Source organism: Saimiri boliviensis, chromosome 13, assembly GCF_048565385.1.
Source record: "Saimiri boliviensis isolate mSaiBol1 chromosome 13, mSaiBol1.pri, whole genome shotgun sequence".
Classification (NCBI taxonomy): Eukaryota; Metazoa; Chordata; class Mammalia; order Primates; family Cebidae; genus Saimiri; species Saimiri boliviensis.
The window spans coordinates 101710054-101727716 of NC_133461.1; the positions used below are offsets into that span (position 1 = coordinate 101710054).

Here is a 17663-nt window from a genome sequence, read left to right on the forward strand (position 1 = left end):
AAAGGAAAAAAGTGGGGGATTTCAGCCTAGAAAAGCAATATTCTACCTTCAGGGTCATTCACCCTAAGCAGAATAGAGCCTGGGAATTCATCTGTAGTTATTTTCCTAAGCAAATGAGTTGGCGCTCTCTGAGGGAACTGGCTTCCATCTGTTGTTTCTATATATTTTCAAAGAGAAATTGATGATGGTGGACTGAGCTCTCTCTTGTCTTCGGAGACATAGTTCAAGTATTCTTATTCAATCACTTTTTTGCTTTGAGGTTTTCTTGCCTAGGGGAGTTCAAGACCTTTTGGCTTTAGCTTGATTTTTCAACTTATCTCTCAAAACTTTTCAGTGACGGAGCTCCTTCTTCAAGCAGTAGTTTATACAGGCCATTTTTACAAATCAGAAAAACTCAGGATTCTATTAGCATGTATTTATTTGATAACTTCACATTTATAACATTTTACTTTGTATACTGTCAAGAAATGACAATGAGACCACTTTCACAAATACAAAAACACATGAAATTAGAGTGTCATGGTAACAATTGTATCACTTTGGTCAAACAGTATTAAAACTACAATTTAGAAAGAGAATTGATCACAAATGATACCTCTTAAAAAATGCTTTTCTTACAATCCCAGGATATTCTTTAGTTAAACCAAACCACAATCAGAAAAAATAAGTGACTATTTAAAAGTCAAACCTCTAACAATTGTCAACAGCTGCTGGAAGAGTCATCACAAATATAAAAAAAACAAGAAGTACTCAAATTTACAGCAAGCGCGGAAATAGTTTCTAACACCAAGGTAGCCTGGGAGTCAACTGGAAGCATATTAACTTGTTATCACACAACTGTCAGAACAATAAAGACGGCATGCATTGAGCAGGCAGGAACATCACGAAAATCTTAACAGTCTCAACGTACTGAGGGCTTTCTGCGTTCCAGATGTCATGCAAAGTGCTTAAAAAGCATTAAGTTATCTGATCCTCATCACAACTGTGTACTCTCATCTTCTCATTTTTCAGAGGTGGAAACTGATGTCTAGATAAGCTAAGCAATTTATTTACAGTATGCACAAATCTACCATGAGACCATACATCAATTGTGTTGGAGCTTTGGCTAGCACGTATAACTAAATGGTGTTCCTCTGCACTGCACGCACACACTTACATGACACACGACATACACAGGTCTGATCTAAACACCCACGTGGTGCTACTACTTTTAAATCTATGTACAGTTAAAGGAAGTTTGGATACGTACACAGATACCATAAAGGAAGCTTTGCTCCAAGATCTACACAAAATGAGCCAATCTGGAAATAAAATCAAACCTGGTGGTGAATGCTAATGTGCTAAAATTTGGTTATCAGCCCATTTTAATCTAGCTGTTATTTACCAGAGAGTCAAAGATTAGGCTGGGTGTGGTGGCTCATGCCTGTAATCCCAGCACTTTGGGAGGCTGAGGTGAGTGGATCACTCGAGGTCAGGAGTTCAAGACCAGCCTGGCCAACATGGTGAAACCCTGTTTTTACTAAAAATACAAAAATTATTTTATATTTTTCCAAGGCTGGGGACTTCTTGAAAGCAGAGCTTAGGTTGAGTCATCTGTGTTTTCAGGGCCTGACACAGCACATAGTTCTGGGACCATCCATCTGACACCTGGCAGAAAGGCAGGACTGATTCCCAGGTTAAAACAACAACAACCACAACGACAAAAATCTGCAGGTGGAGATGCTCCTATTCATGGAGTGATGACACTTTTACTGGGGTTATTTACACAAAGGGTTAGTTAGCCTTTTACCTGTCTAGATCATCTCCTCATGTAGACTAGAACCTCTGAGGGCAGGGCCCATTTTGTAGATTTATAACTGCTCAACTGCAGGTTAGAGCTGTAGTCTGGTAACTCCTCGTACAGAGAATTTCTGTACTCAGAGAAAATTTGCTGATTTAGAAAGGAAAACAGCTGACAAGTCAAATAGCTTTATTTTTCAAACATAATTACAAAAGGTTTTTTTTGTTTGACTGCCAATTCTTTCTTCTATGGTATGGGCCAACTCTAGTCTACTTGGGATTACTTAAAGAAAATGGGAAGTACGAGTGTTTCAGATTCCTTCAGATTTACTACCTAATATTTGGAGTCTAATCTCTTGTTCATTAGTAATCTACATAGAGTCTAAGAAACTCGTAGATACATTCTTTAAAAAAAGAAAAATCACTGGGTGATTTTTCTGGCTGGGCATGGTGGCACATGCCTGTAATCCCAGAACTTTGGGAGGCTGAGTTGGGCATATCGCTTGAGCCTAGGTGTTCCAGACTGGCCTGAGCAACCTAGCAAAACCCTGTCTCTACTAAAAATACAGGAAAAAAAAAAAAAAAAAAGCTAGGCGTAGTGGAGCATGCCTGTAGTCCCAGGTACTTGGGAGGCTAAGGTGTCAGGAACACCTGAGCCTGAGCCTGGGAAGTCAAGGCTGCAGGGAGCCGAGATTATTGTGCGTCTGCACTCCAGCCTGGGCGAGGAGAGTGAGACCCAAGAAAGAAGAAAGAATAAAAGGAAGGACGGAATGAAGGAAAGAAGGAAGGAAGGAAAAAATGTCAATAATTGGGTTTCATGCCTTGATTTCAGTCCCATAGATTAAAGAGAAAAATTCTTTAAAGTTCTTAGCCTAGCAAGGCGCATGTCCCTAGGCCCACTGGCTGTGGCCCTGCACTCAGGTGGCTTTCAGTCCTCCCCCTCATGATCCCAGCGGCCATAGCCATCTCCTCCCTCTGGCTCTTCGATATTCTCATTCTGAAAGGAGGCCTCTTCCTCCTCCTCTTCCCGTATTACCTTCATTAGCTCAAGGAAGCTGGGGGGCGGGCCCTGATCCTTCATCTCCCTGAGCCGGCACCACAGCGTCTGGTTAAGAGTGGCCCCGGCCAGCACCTGCTCCAGGCGGACCTGGTCCGCGATGCGCCGCGGGATGGCGCGTTTCTCCACCGCTCTCCGGAGCAGGGTTTCTAACCGTAACACATAGGCCGACACCTTCTCTCCTTCCTCCTGATAGGTCTTCAGGTACCTCACCTGGGAGGTCCTGCGGCTCTCCAGGCTCCCAAACACCTGCTTAAAGGCATCCAGACACTCTTCCACACTGATGGACGGGTTGTCTGCCTGAACTATGTGCATGAGGTCCAGGGCAGGGCCCCGCAGGCTCTCCGCCAGCCACCTCTTCTTTTCTGCCTCTGTTACCGGCCACTCTTTGACTATCTCCGTGGCCTGTTCCAACCAGACCTCAAAAGGCTCTTCCTCCGGGGCTGGCTCGGCACTTCCCGAGAACACTCGCAGTTTCCGGTATCTCATGGGTAGCAGGGGCTGAGGCGCGTGTGCCATTGCCTGTCCCAACAGATGGGCCAGTAATTCTGGTGAGATGCAGGGCACCGTGGCTGGAGACACGCCCTCATGCCCCAGGGCTCGAAACATACCCGAGATGGTCTGCTCCTCTTTTTCTAGAAAGAGGTTCAGCCTTTCCAGAAACTCAGTGTCCTGATTGGGGGTCTTAAAGATCACCTTCCAGACACCCCCTTTCCCCTGGACCTCACTGGGGATGGCTGAGACATCAGTATCTTCCAGAAGCTCTAGTAAGACAGCATTAGTATTCTCCTGCTTCCGGAATATCTTGCCAAGCAATCTATACCTGCCCAGAGACTTTAAAGTCTCCTGAAGGACCTCCTGAATCTCAGCCTCCTCATACTCCACCGGTATCCCGGTAACCATTAGTGACTTCTGCTCATCCACACTCATTATCCTACACCAGTCTTCTAAGAGTGCCAGTGCCATCTTCCCAAGAACTGACCCGCTCCGACTCTACGGGTACCAACCTGTTAGTGGTTGCTATGCACTGACTTAGTATTGAAAGTATCCCGGATGAGCCTCTAACCTTAGAACCCACCAGTGAATGGGTCCCAGGCTAGGTCCCTCCAAGATAGTCACAAAGTTTTCTGGACAAATAACCCTGCCCTACCCAGTGGCAAGAACTCAGGACTTCTTGTGGTGTTTAGACCTGAGTTCTAAGTCAGTTCTAACCACACCTCTGCCTGCAGCTCTGAAGTCTGCTTGCAGATGATCTTCTCAAAGATGCTGGCAGCCACGTGACACCGACGCTTCTCTGATAGTTGAGGCACCTGGGACAGCTGCTTTCTCCACAGCCTCCTGGTCTCTGTTTCGCCTCTCTCCAGTTGGTGGGAAAATGCCTTCCAGTATGGCACCCAGAACTCTTGGAGAGAAGTCTCCCAGCAGGGCGCCTTGGACCCCTAGTGAAACAAGGTTCAGTTTTACGACCCAGCACTCTCTGTCCCAGGAAGCATCCGTGCTCTAGTCTGGAATGGAACTGGGGGAAGATGAGGGTTCTGTTTCACAGTGTGCTTGCATCTGCCCCACTCTGTCAGACCCCTTCTTTGCTTGCTGTGACTTTTTTCCTCTCGAGGACTCCAAGGAAATTTGGTGTCCCCACTATAACCTTATCAGACCTGTTGATTAATGTCTGACCCCAGTTAAGGACAGGATTCAAGGTCTTTGCCATGTGAAAGATGAAATCAGGAGATGCGGCTAAATACCTGTTTATGTGTTCCCGCGTGTTCTGCAAGAGTTGAGCTTATTATTCACCTTCTAGCACAGGAAGACGTCACCCACCTCCACACAATGATGTGTCTGAGTCTTAGCTTCAGCCAAGCCAAGCTGCCCTGTTACATATAAATAATAAGAATAGGTATTGATGCTTCATTAATATTCAGTAGAAAGACCGTTAATGCACTTATTCAAAAAATACGACAATCCTTCACAATGCTACTCAAAATTAAGTTGCTTTACTTCTTTGTTTAACAAAACTAACTAGGAATCACTCAAACATTTAAAAATAGTTTAATTTAGGTATAACAATTCAGGAAAAAAAATCTCAGGTCAGACTAAGTTAAATTTGGAATTATGAATTAATTCTCTTTTGTTGTGTCTGGAAGGCTTTGCAAACACACATTTGGGTTTTGGTTTTGCTATGAATGGTAAGTAAAATAGTTTGAATGTTTGTCCCCTCCAAATCTCATGCTGAAATGTGATCCCCCGTATTGGAGGTGGGGCCTGGTGCGATGTGTTTGGGTCATGGGAGTGGACCCCTTATGAATGGCTTGGTGCCATCCTTGGGGTAATGAGTGGGTTCTTGCTATATTAGTTTCCTCCAGATCTGATTGTTAAAAAGAGACTGGCACCTCCTGCCCTTCACTCTTGCTCCCTCTCTTGCCACATCTGCTCCACTTTTGCCTTCTGCTGTGATTGGAAGCTTCCTGCGGGGTCCTCAGGTTCAGATGCCAGCACCATACTTCTTGTACAGCTTGCAGAACTGTGAGCGAAATTCACCTCTTTTCTTTATAAATTACCCAGCCTCAGGTATTCCTTTACAGTAACACAAAATAGACTAAGACAGTAAGTTACTAGCACAACACTTTCTCCTAGCATTTGCTTCTGTTTTTGTTTTTTTGAGACAGGTCTCACTCTGCTGCCTAAGCTGGAATGCAGTGGTGTAAACATGGCTCACTGTAGCCTTGACCTCTCCTGGGCTTAAGCGATCCTCCAACCTCAACCTCCTAAGTACCTAGGACCAAAGGCACGTGCCACCATTCCTAGCTAGTATCTTAATTTTTTGTGGAGACAGAGTCTCCCTATGTTGTTCAGCCTGGTCTCGAACTCCTGGGCTCAAGTGATCCTCCTGCTACAGCCACCCACAGTACTGAACCACACTTATGGAACACAATGCCCAGCCTGTCCTAGCATTTGAACTTTAACCCATCATTTGAGAAAAAAGGAGGAAGCTCATCTATCAAGGAGTTTGTTCTGGATAGTCTGTGGAGATTAGAGAATGTAAAAAAGTTAGAATTGGCTGGGCATGGGGACTCACGCCTGTAATCCCAGCACTTTGGGAGGCCAAGGCAGGTGGATCACCTGAGGTCAGGAATTCAAGACCAGCCTGACCAACGTGGCAAAACCCCATCTCTATTAAAAATACAAAAATTAGCCTGGTATGGTGGCGCATGCCTGTAATCCCCGCTACTTGGGAGGCAGGAGAATTGCTTGAATCTGGAAGGCAGAAGTTGCAATGAGCTGAGATTGTATCACTGCACTCTAACCTCAGTGACAGAGTGAGATTCTGTCTCAAAAAAGAAAAAAGAGTTCCTAATACCGCCCAGTTACCACTGCATAGTGTGTGTTGGGGGCTGCAACCATTTCCCTCTTTGCCTAAACATCTTCATCAACTCAAATGGGGGCCATATGCCACAATGCTGTCCTTTACCTGTATCAGCAGCTGCTCCTGCTGTGCACACATCTCTAGAGTCTTTAGGGAGGTGCTGAAGACACTAGGGGTGCCAGAGAGCCAGGAGGGCAAAATGCTACTTCACCCCTGTGCCCAGGAGCCCCAGGGACCTGAGACTTCTGACTTCTCTATGCCTGACTTTTCCTTTCTAAAATATGGGGGCTGGTGAGGAGAGGGCCAGGTGCAGTGGCTCACATTTGTGAACACAGCACTTTGGGAGACCAAGGTGGGAAGATCACTTGAGCCCAGGGGTTTGAGACCAGCCTGGACAACATAGTAGGACCTTGTCTCTACAAAAAGTAAAAATAAAAAAATTAGCTGGGCATGTGGCACTCATGTGTAGTCCCAAGTACTTGGGAGGCTGAGGAGGGATGATTGCTTGAGCCCAGCAGGTCAAGGCTACAGTAAGCTGCGTTTGCACCACTGCATTCCAGCCTGGGTCACAGTGTGAGACTCTTGTCTGAAAATAAAAACAAAAACAAAAACACAACTGGGGGCAACTTTCCTGCCCACTGGGATATTTAGAGGAAACAGAATGTAAAAAGACACTGCCCAGAGAGAAGCATCTCTATGGTCTACAGAATGACTGCCACGATTCTTGAAGTCAGGCTATCTTATGATGCCTCTTCCTCCTAATGTGACCGGTAGTGTGACTTTCTTTTTCTTTTTTTTTTTTTGAGATGGAGTTTCGCTCTTGTTACCCAGGCTGGAGTGCAATGGCGCAATCTCGGCTCACCGCAACCTCCGCCTCCTAGGTTCAGGCAATTCTCCTGCTTCAGCCTCCTGAGTAGCTGGGATTACAGGCGTGCGCCACCATGCCCAGCTAATTTTTTGTATTTTTAGTAGAGACGGGGTTTCACCATGTTGACCAGGATGGTCTCGATCTCTTGACCTCGTGATCCACCCGCCTCGGCCTCCCAAAGTGCTGGGATTACAGGCTTGAGCCACCGCGCCCGGCCTGTAGTGTGACTTTCTAATAAAAACATGGCAAGAAATACCCTTCATATACAATAGGGCCACAGATGGAAATATCTGGATATGGTAGAAATAGAAGAACCTTGTATTTTCTCACATAAAGGGGGTCACAGGACAAGCTGGAAAAGAAGCCAGACTTTGACGTGGAAGACCCCCACTGGAACTGTTGAATCACATAAGTAAATACCCAACCTTGGACCAAGCTCTCTAAATCTGTTTCCCAACCTGGAAAGCAGTGCTGATAAGCGTGAATCTTACAGGGGGCTGTGAGTGGGAAATGATGTAATTCAGTTGGAATCGCTTTTTTTTCAAATGCTTTATTCAAATGCAAAGCGCATCTGGCTCCTCGGGTTCTCTCAGCCCCTCCACTCCTATATTCTTCCTCAGTCTCCCTTTCTCATCCGGAGACGACTTTCTACCATCATGGTGGGCTGATCTTCAAACTGCAACTGGTGGTCCACTAGATGCAACTGTTCACCAAACTATCCCTCAAAATTGGATGGTGGGAGTGGCTGGTAACGGCATTTACTCCTGGGTTGACAATGGGACAGGATTTCTGGTCACAAGTCCCTGCGCGATGGCCTTGCGGGAAACGGCCTCTCAGCCCAAACCCACCCTGATTACTGAGCATGCCCAGACCTCCCTCCCGGGCCGCCAAAGGAGGGGCACCATTTCCGCAGGATCTTGCCACTGTGGAAAGAGAGGAGGGGCTGTCATCGGGCAGAGGCAAGGACTGATAACGCAGAAAGGACGTGGAGATGGGAATAAGCAATGAAGAACCCGCACTGACCGTGTTACGCAGCAAATCCAATTGCTCCCCGGTTACTTACCACCCCGGTTGCAGTAGCTCCACTACCTGCACACACACACACCAAGTTCCTACGTACCTTTCCTCCGCTTGGCCCCACACAATTCACGGTACTCACAACCTACCTCCTACTCCGCACCAGATGCGCACCCGCGCTCACTCCCAAACACGTGGCATCTGGTAACCTGGGAAACGCCGCGGCTGTGGCGCAGTGCGCAACAGGGGCGGGGGAACCAGGCGGGGCACTGGGGCTCCGGGAACAGCTGGAGATTTGGGGAAGGGGTTTCAATTTGTTTCTCCCCCAACCCACTTTTTATTATTATTATTATTATTTGGTGGGGGGAGCAGAAGAAACCAAATCGCGACATGTTCCTGCGTCCTTTTTGGCGCAGTGGTGCAGAAACGGTCCATGGTGCCCTTGGGCAATAGAGCGGGTCTGCACCCCCTCTCTAAGACATGGCACTGGGCTGGAATTCCGCACTGCACTCTTTGCTACACCCTTATAAACCGCAGACCTGCGTCTCTCTCTGTACTCGTCTCCCATCTGCTACGCCACTCTGCATTTCTTCCCGCCATGTTGTGTCCCCCCCACCCGCCACCCGCCACCCGCCACCTCAACCGCACCAAAGTGGATGCACGAAGCGGGAACCTTAGGGTTTTAGTCTCTCTGCTCCCTGAAGCCTGCCAAGGCCAGTGGGCAAAGTGAAGCTTGGGTGTCCAGCGTCTCGGCTGCCCCCGTCCTGTGCCACCCCTTGTTCATCTTCAGTGCCGCCCCCCTTCCCACACCTGGAGTAGCCTGGCGCCCGGCTGGTCCCCTTTTCCCATCCACCAGCTCACACCCAGGGTAACGGAGCGGGAGCCCTAGCCAGAGTGCGCCATCGACCCTGGCCGAATTCCGCCTCGCTACAGGTAGAGGTGCCTGGGCCGGGCAGGTGGGGGAGAGGGGCACAGAGGCCGGGGGCTGCGCCCTCGGGTCCTCACACCAGGTTCCCGGCCCGATACTTACCCAGGCGCGGAGAGCTGTCAGCGAGCCCTCCGCTCCGCATCCATTAGCCGTTGGTCTGGCCGCTTCACTTCCGGAGCTCTGGGCTAGGGGCGGTGCCGCCCTCCCCTCTTTCTCTTCTTCCCTCCCCTCCTGCCCTCCCTTGCGCGCCGCTCCCCTCCCCGGCGCCGCGCCCCGCCCGCGCCCCGCCCGCGCCTCCCTCCTCCCTGCGCTGCCGGGAACTGGCAGCCTCTCCGCTCCCGCAGCCGCAGCGGCCACCCTCCCAGATCCAACTTTGCCGCTCGCCCGAGCTCGCGCGGTGGCCGCGGGGGGCGTGGGCAGGGAGGGGAGAAGCGGGGTCAGGGGGAGGGACCGGGAGGGTGGGTCGCCGGCTCGCCAGCCCTCCTTCCTTTCTGTGCACCTTGCGGTGGGCGGCGAGCGGCAGCAGCTAGGGGGCTTGTGCACACCGCGAGGGAGACTTAGGGACCGGCAGACGGACGGACGGACGGCGAGTACCCTCTCCGAGCCCCCGAGCCATGGCCGAGAGAAAGCAATCCGGGAAGGCGGCAGAGGACGAAGAGGTCCCTGCCTTTTTTAAAAACCTGGGCTCCGGCAGCCCCAAGCCCCGGCAGAAATTCTGTGGCATGTTCTGCCCGGTGGAAGGGTCCTCGGAGAACAAGACCATCGACTTCGACTCGCTGTCGGTGGGCCGGGGCTCGGGGCAGGTGGTAGCTCAGCAGCGGGACGTCGCCCACTTGGGCCCGGACCCGCAGCCGCCGTACTCGCGGCAGGGCCGGCGCGCCGGCGGGGAGCCATCTGTTGAATCGGGCCGGAAGGTGGAGATCCGGAGGGCCTCGGGCAAGGAAGCCCTGCAGAACATCTACGACCAGGTCGGTGTGGGGGTGGGGGGTGGAGACCGAGGACGGGGCGCGGGGATCGCCCCTCCCTCGCCCCTGAGCCCGGCGCGCCCGTCTTCATGCCCCGCCCTGGACCTCGCCTCCCGCATCTGCACGCGCACCCCCCGCCCCTTCTCCTCGCAGGGTGCGGCGAGGCTGGGGCTGGGCGGTGGGCGGCCGTGCGCCCACAAAGGCTGCCCGCGTCTCCTTGAGCTTGGGAGGTGGGGGGTGTGCAGAGGGGATGGGCTGATCCCGGGCTGGGGCGGGCGGTGGTCGCCTGGGAAGGGTTGTCCGCGGTTCCATTCTTCTGAAACCTTCCCGGGCGGCTTCCGATTGCAGCTGCGGCTGGGTGCCCCACCCTTTTTTGAGGCGGCTCGGAGCGTGGGGTGGAGGCTTTGCGTGAAGGCCCGCGGCTCCCGGGTGGTCTGGAGGGGCGAGGGTTCCGACGGCGGCTCCCTGCAGCCTCCGCCGGAGCCTCCTGCGCTCACTTCCCGAGCTCCGAGGCCAGGACCATGGTCAGCGCCCCCCGTACCGCCTCGGAGCACCTCACCGCCCTTGACTCCTGCTGGCAGCCTGAGAAGAGCCTGGGAGGCCCTGGAGTCGCCCGAGGAAACCGAGACGCTCCTAAATAACCTATATGGGGAACAAAGTTCCAATAAGTGTCTCAGCCAGGGCTTTCCAGAGCGCTCCCCAAGCCGCTTTGTGGGAGGCGCTTTAGGAATCGGGGAACTGAGTGGGTTATGTTCAAAGGGTCAAAAAGACAAGGAAACGGGGTGGGCGGGGGGAACCCTCGCATTCGAAATAGACTATTGAAGAAGACTGGACCCTCTTCTTGTGTTAATGAGGAAAACAAAGGCCAATTTGATCAACCTTGATTATAGAAAGTGTTTTTCACCCTCTGACAAATCTGAACAGTGAGCATTTTTAGCGCAGTAACCGTCTCACACCACAATTCTTTCTTTATCTGAGTGATCCTTACACTAGTGTAATCCTTTTCCACAGCCTTAGTTTCTTAACTGGTAATTTACAGTACAAAATGTTTTAACACCTTTTCTGTTTCCCTCCCATGCTCACTGGTGAAGATGAGAAGTCAATGAATGAATGATTATTTATTGAATACCTATTGTGTGCCTTGCCTTGCAGGGCAGGGGGAAGGTTAGTTATACAAAGTGCAAGAGGTTTCTTCTTCTCAGAGGGCTTCCAGAGTAGTTGGGAGTGGTCTATACATATTCACCAAGGGATTCCACAAGCATTTACATTTGTGTACTTACAGTGACAGAATTTGAGAACAATTCAGAGTCGGTGATGATGCCTGGGGCATGATGTGACTGTCTGCTGATGTGACATAGAATTTTGCAGCTTTTGACGTTTGTAGGATCAAGTTTAGGAAAAATAAGTCATCTGTAAAAGGTGACACAACTAATAACTTATATCCACCCACAGCCCTACCCTCTAATATATTCATATAAGGGAGTGTCTCAAATCCAAAAAACTTGCTTTGTTCCAAGTGATGAGACAATTGAAGTAACAGTTTCTAATAATGTAAGCTTATACTGAAAGCTGAGTGAGTGTTCGTGAAACACTTCCCTATGTGAATACATTGGATGAAGGCCAAAATCGTATAGCATCATGGTTCAGTGAGTAGCCTCATGCATGGCAAGTTATGCTGGAGATTCTGATCTCCTAGAGGAAGCAGAGAAACAATTGGAGAATAAAGAAGAGATCATGTAAAAATGGCAGATTGGCCAGGCACGGTGGCTCACGCCTGTAATCCCTGCACTTTGGGAGGCTGAGGCAGGTGGATCACCTGAGGTCCGGAGTTAAAGACCAGCCTGACCAACATGGAGAAACCGTGTTTCTACTAAAAATACAAAGTTCCCAGGCGTGGTGGTGCATGCCTGTAATCCCAGCTATTCGGGAGGCTGAGGCAGGAAAATTGCTTGAACCTGGGAGACAGGTTGAAGTGATCTGAGATTGCACCATTGCACTTCAGCCTGAGCAACAAGAACGAAACTCCGTCTCAAAAAAAAAAAAAAAAAAAAAAGACAGATCAGGGGATAGGGTTTGAAAGTGGCCACCCCTATTATGATAGAAGTGAATTAAAGCTCAAGTTTGAAAGCCATAGTTCCACTGTGTTGAATAACACTTCTTTTTTCTTGGCCATTTGGAAGTGTAGATGTTTGAAATTCTAAATTGTAAATCTAAGGCACGGAGAGAGGAAGATTTGAAGAGAAAAATACTCAAACAAACTTCAAGGCAGTTTTAGACTGCAATCCACATTGGCTTCAGTTGCCCAGTTATTTGTAATAGAGGGCGATTCTAGCTTGGCCTTTCTGCAGCCCCTTCCCCTGAGTTTTCATGTTTAATCTTGCCTTATCATATAAGGCCTATTCAATGAGATGTTGTCATTCATGACTAAGATCATTTACCTGGATCAGTACTTGCAATGTTTCAATATCTCATGTCTATACAAAAGTGCAAAGACTGTGGGTGAACATGTGTTTCTATCATATAACAATAATAATTTCCAAAAAGCACAATTGGCCCACCAATTTGACTGAGTTGATTCGTTATTACTTAGTTTTCACTGAATGAGCCAGGTGAGTGCTAGCATCTCTGTGTATTCTAATTGGAAGCCCTGGCACAAAGAGATGTGGGGGAGATGGAGAGTGGGTGGATCCTGGGATCCTGACTCACACCATCCCTCCTCTCTTGCAGCTGTGTTCATGTGTTGTTAATGTATAGTCAGACCTGACTTTGCTCATCTGTTGCACTAAGAGGCCAGCTGTTCCCCTACAAGGCTTTGGGAAGGGAGAGGACAGGCTTCCTTAACTCACCTGCCACATGGGTCATGGAAGATGAGAGATGTAGGACATGAGGATTTGCAGGAACTGAATGAAATTATGTTTAGAGTGTGAGCCAGGCAGCACCAGAAAGCAATGGGTGTGGCTTGACTTGGCATGTCAGATTTTGGCAGAGTAAAAGAGCTAGTACAGTGACTGTGAATGAGGAAAGCGTCTATCTTGTTAAACTCTTTTCCCTGTAAGTCCACTTTGGGCTGCAGTGAGGTTACATTGATTACCACTGTGAAAGACTCTGAGCCGCTTGGAAGAGAGAAAAGAAAAGCATCTCTTTTGGCCCAGTCCTCCCTTGTCAGTGCCCAGGGGTTCCTCAGCCTCTTTCCTTCCTCCTAGGAACTTCCTCCATTCTACCCCAGACACAGTGTAGCCAGAACCAGTGGCTCCACCAGGGATGCTGGACCAGAAGGATACTTTCCAAAGGGGCCTCTAGGCCCCTCTCCCAGCAGCAAACAACCTATGCAGGCTGGAGTGACAGGGAGTGATTCTCCTCTTCTCCAGGGCAGGTGCCACTGAGTGAACGGCAGAGTGCTGCTGAGTTTGGCAACATCGCTGAGTCTGCGAAGTGCTTTCTGGGGCTCCCTTCCATCTGGGTCCCTGTGTTGAGTCTCTCTGGCCCTGGGAGCCCCCCTCTAACTGTTCGACATCATTCCCACTCCATCCCCTTAGGATGCCCCTTTTAGATCTTTTTTCTTCCAAAGGACAACAGGTTCTAAAATCACTCTTTGCCCTCCCTTCTCCCATTCAGAATTCTTATCTTGCATTTATCTAAGTTAAAGAGAAAGTCCAAGGATTAAAGCCATCTGCTTCTTAGGCGAATGACTGATGCCTGAGTTGTCCCTAGAGATATGTGTTTGATAATAGACTGGTCTGTTAAACAAAATGAATGTGTAGTTAGTGGGGTGTGTGGTGAAGATTTGGCTGGAAGCCTGGAATAAAGGCAAAACCTTGACACTTTACAGGTCATATTGATTCAAAACAGGAGATACAAGCATTTGTGTGTTCAGGATTCAAAAAACCCTAAGACCCACCTGGGTTTAAAGGGAGGAAAGTGGGGTAGGGGGGACTTGGAGAGGGGAAGGAAATGATGATTTATTTATTGTTTGCTCTTGATTTCCCAACTGGTTATTGGACTAATCATGTAATTAGTTGTTAAAAAATAATTTTTACAGAACATAAAATTTGCCACCTTAACCATTTTCAAGTGTACAGTTCAGTTGTGTTAGGTATATTTACATTGTTGTGCAACTGATCTCCAGAATGTTTTCATCCCCCCAAGCTGAAGCTGTGTACCCATTAAACACCAACCTCTCATTCTACGTCTTCCCAGCCCCTGGCAACCACCATTCTCTTTTCTGTATCTGCCAGCTTGACTACTCTAGATTCCTCACGTAAGTGGAATGACACCGTGTATGTTCTTCGTGACTGGCTTATTTCACTTAGCATAATGCCCTTACGGTTAATCTATGTTATAACGTGATAAAATTCCTTCTTTTTTTAATGGCTGAATCATCTTTCTTTCTTTCTTTTTTTTTTTTTTTTTTTTTTTGGAGACAGTCTGCTGTGTCGTCAGGCTGGAATGCAGTGGCTTGATCTTGGCTCACTGCAGCCTTTACCTCCTGAATTCAAATGATTCCCCTGCCTTAGCACCCCAAGTAGCTGGGACTCAAGTGTATGCCACCATGCCTGGCAATTTTTTTTTTTTTTTTTTTTTTTTTAGTAGAGACGGGTTTTCACCATGTTGGCTAGGATCATCTCGATCTCCTGACTTCGTGATCCGCCCGCCTCCGCCTCGCCTCCCAAAATGCTGGGATCACAGGCGTGAGCCACCGTGCCCAGCTTGTATTTCTATAATTAGTTAAATTATAACAAGTCTTTAATGATTCAAAAAGTTGCTGTTCATTAATTGGCCTGCAATAATTAATTGTGGGAGGAAGTAAGAAGGATTAGATTTGGGATGAAATAGCCTTCTGCAGGTCTGGAGCCTACAATCTAAGTGGAAGAAAACTCCTACCAGCTAACCAGCATCTACCGTCTTTCCCCTTGGAGCTCAAGGATGGAGAAAAGAATTGCTGTCCTTGAACAGCCAGTGACAACTTCTGGCCATGACCTTTGCATAGTTGCACATGCAGCATTGTGTGGTTCACAAACTCATGGTTCTATACCATGGCAATCAGGGCAGAACTGAAGAATTTTTACAGCCTAGTAAAGACAGGCCACGGCCAGATGTGGTGGCTCATGCCTGTAATCCAAGCACTTTGGAGGCCAAGGCGGGTGGATCACCTGAGGTCGGTAGTTCAAGACCAGCCTGACCAACATGGTGAAAACCCGTCTTAAAAAAAAAAAAAAAAAAAAAAAGACAGGCCACATATTCCAGGGTGCTTTGGTGCATGCATCCCTCTTTACTTTCTTGAGCAAGAAGGGGAAGTCAGAATTGATTGTGGATTCAAACGGATACCATCATTCAATGTCAGAGCTTGCAAGAGACCTAATGATTGTTTAATTACCTCATTCTGGAAGTGAAGAAGGTGATGTTCTGAAAACTACTTCATTCCTTGGAGCCTAGGTGATAATCCCAAGACTGGAGTAGAGGTTTCTTGTTTTCAGTCCCACTGTAGTCCTCTACCAGGAAAGCCGTGTTATTTATGTAGCATTATATAACTCTAAAATGTGCCTTTAAATTCTGGATTCTACATTTTAGAGTGTTTAGAGTATATTATTATATTAATAAAAGCTTGCCCCAACACTGGCTGATACAGGCATTATTTGCTTTCTGTAAATAAGGAAACTGAGATTTAATGATATTTACTTCCCTAATTCCTAAGGTCTTGATATTTAGTAAGTGTGTAAACTAGGATTTGAACTAAGATTTCCTAATCTCGTACCATATTTCTCCTGATAGTCAATTTTGTGGCTCACTGGCTGAGTTACACGGCCAGAGATATCTAGTAAACATAAAGGTACAATTTAATTTTGCAGGCAAAATATTTTACATACCATTAAACTCTGTATTTTCTTTTTCTTTTCTTTCTTTCTTCTTCTTCTTTTTTTTTTTAGTTGGAGTCTTGTTCTGTTGCCCAGGCTGGAGTGCAGTGGCACGATCTTGGTTCACTGCAACCTCAGCCTCCTGAGTAACTGGGATTACAGGTGCCCACCACCATGTCCAGATAATTTTTGTATTTTTAGCAGAGACAGGGTTTTGCCATCTTGGCCAGGCTGATCTTGAACTCTTGACTTCATGGTCCACCTGCCTCGGTCTCCCAAAGTGCTGGGATTACAGGCATGAGCCATCATGCCTGGCCTAAACTTCTTATTTTCTACGGGCTGAGTCCTGTGCTAAATGCTTTGTATGCGTTTTTAAAATTAATTCTAAGATGACTCTATTAAGTAGTTGTTATTCTTATTTTGTAAATGAAATATATAAAGGTAAAGGTAATTTGTACAGTGATATGGTTTGGCTGTGTCTCCATCCAAATCTCATCTTGACTTGTATTCCCGTAATTCCCACATGTTGTGGGAAGGACCCACTGAGAGATAATTGAATCACAGGTGCACTTTCCCCCAGCCTGTTCTCATTGTAGTGAATACGACTCACGAGGTCTGTGGTTTTTAAAGGGGTTTCTCCTTTTGCTTCGTTCTCATTCTCTCTCCTGCCTGCTGCTGTCTAAGATGAGCCTTTCACCGTCCACTGTGATGTGAGGCCTCCCCAGCCATGTGGAACTGTGAGTCCATTAAACCTCTTTTTCTTAATAAATTACCCAGTCTCAGGTATATCTTTATTAGCAGGGTGAGAACAGACTAATACATAAAGCAATTTACTAATGAAAAGCCAGAGGCAGGATTTGAACCCAGGAATATGTGACTAACCAGAAAGCTTTTTAATCACTCTGGTACTATACTGATTTGCTTTTGATATTAATTATTTTTTCTCGTTTTATCTTCAAAGAATGTATTATTGCAAAAAACTTCTGAATGCTTGGGTTTTGTTTTGTTTTGTTTTGTTTTTTGCAGTGTACTCTTTGGAGCCATTTATAAAATGGACAGTTGATTCGTCTTTATGAATGTGCCCTAAACTGCTGACATTCTGTCCATCATTTTTTAAAACACAAGAAATGTCTTCAAATATCCCTGGGACACAAGCCAACTGCGACAGTATGAATTACATGCTTTTCTAAGATTAGAAATTAGAGAAATGTGATGACAGTGTCATTTTTATACTTGATGTAAATTATTGTCTTAGTCAGCTGTGATAACAAATCACCCTGACCAGGTGGCTTAAACAAGAAACATTTATTTCTCCTGGTTCTGAAGATTGGGAAGTCCAAGATCAGTATGCTGGTAGATTTGGTGTCTGATGAGGACCCACTTTCTGGTTTCCAGATTTCCATCTTCTCCTTGTGTTCTTACATGGTGGAAAGGGGCCAAGGGAGCTTTCTGGGGTCTCTTTCATAAGGTCACTAGTCCTGTTTATGAGGGCTCCACCCTCACGGGCTATGCACCTCCCAAAGGCCCTATCTGCTAATACTATTCCATTAGGGGTTAGGGTTTCAACACAGGAATTTTGGAGAGGGGAACACAAACACAAAGTCCATAACAAACTCGAACAAGCAAATGAAACTAATGAGAGTCAGCAACAAAAACGTCAGCAGGTGGGGCTGACGGACATTTGATTTAGTTGGTTGCAGCTGGTGGTAACTTAGTACCATAGGTACTGCACACAAATACTGCCTTGTGGCTTCTGTTTTTGAGCATAGATAGATAACGTGCATGGGCTCTGATTCTGAGGCTCTGCATTCCTGGGCTGTGCAGAAAGCAGTGAGT

The 17663-nt window shown here is 47.5% G+C and overlaps 2 protein-coding genes across 2 annotated transcripts in view; one reads left to right on the forward strand and one right to left on the reverse strand.

Moving 5' to 3' along the window:
- Positions 1-400: 400 nt before the first annotated feature.
- PNMA2 (PNMA family member 2) lies at positions 401-9279 on the reverse strand. Its single transcript, XM_039461038.2, has 3 exons — positions 9113-9279; positions 4579-4704; positions 401-4275 (listed from the first exon to the last, which is right to left on the reverse strand). Exon 3 carries the CDS (start codon positions 3800-3802, stop codon positions 2708-2710), a length of 1095 nt encoding a protein of 364 aa, XP_039316972.1. The 5' UTR covers positions 3803-4275; positions 4579-4704; positions 9113-9279; the 3' UTR covers positions 401-2707.
- Positions 9280-9337: 58 nt separating this feature from the next.
- The window catches only part of DPYSL2 (dihydropyrimidinase like 2), a 139472-nt gene continuing 131146 nt past the window's right edge, over positions 9338-17663 (forward strand). Inside the window, exon 1 of the mRNA XM_010347762.3 lies at positions 9338-9978. Coding sequence (XP_010346064.2) covers positions 9625-9978 — 354 coding nt within the window. The 5' untranslated portion in view covers positions 9338-9624. The remainder of the gene's footprint in view (positions 9979-17663) is intronic.

Bases quoted from the DNA above. Each gene is read 5' to 3' on its own strand.
- PNMA2 (XM_039461038.2), bottom strand. From the start codon at position 3,802: ATGGCACTGGCACTCTTAGAAGACTGGTGTAGGATAATGAGTGTGGAT.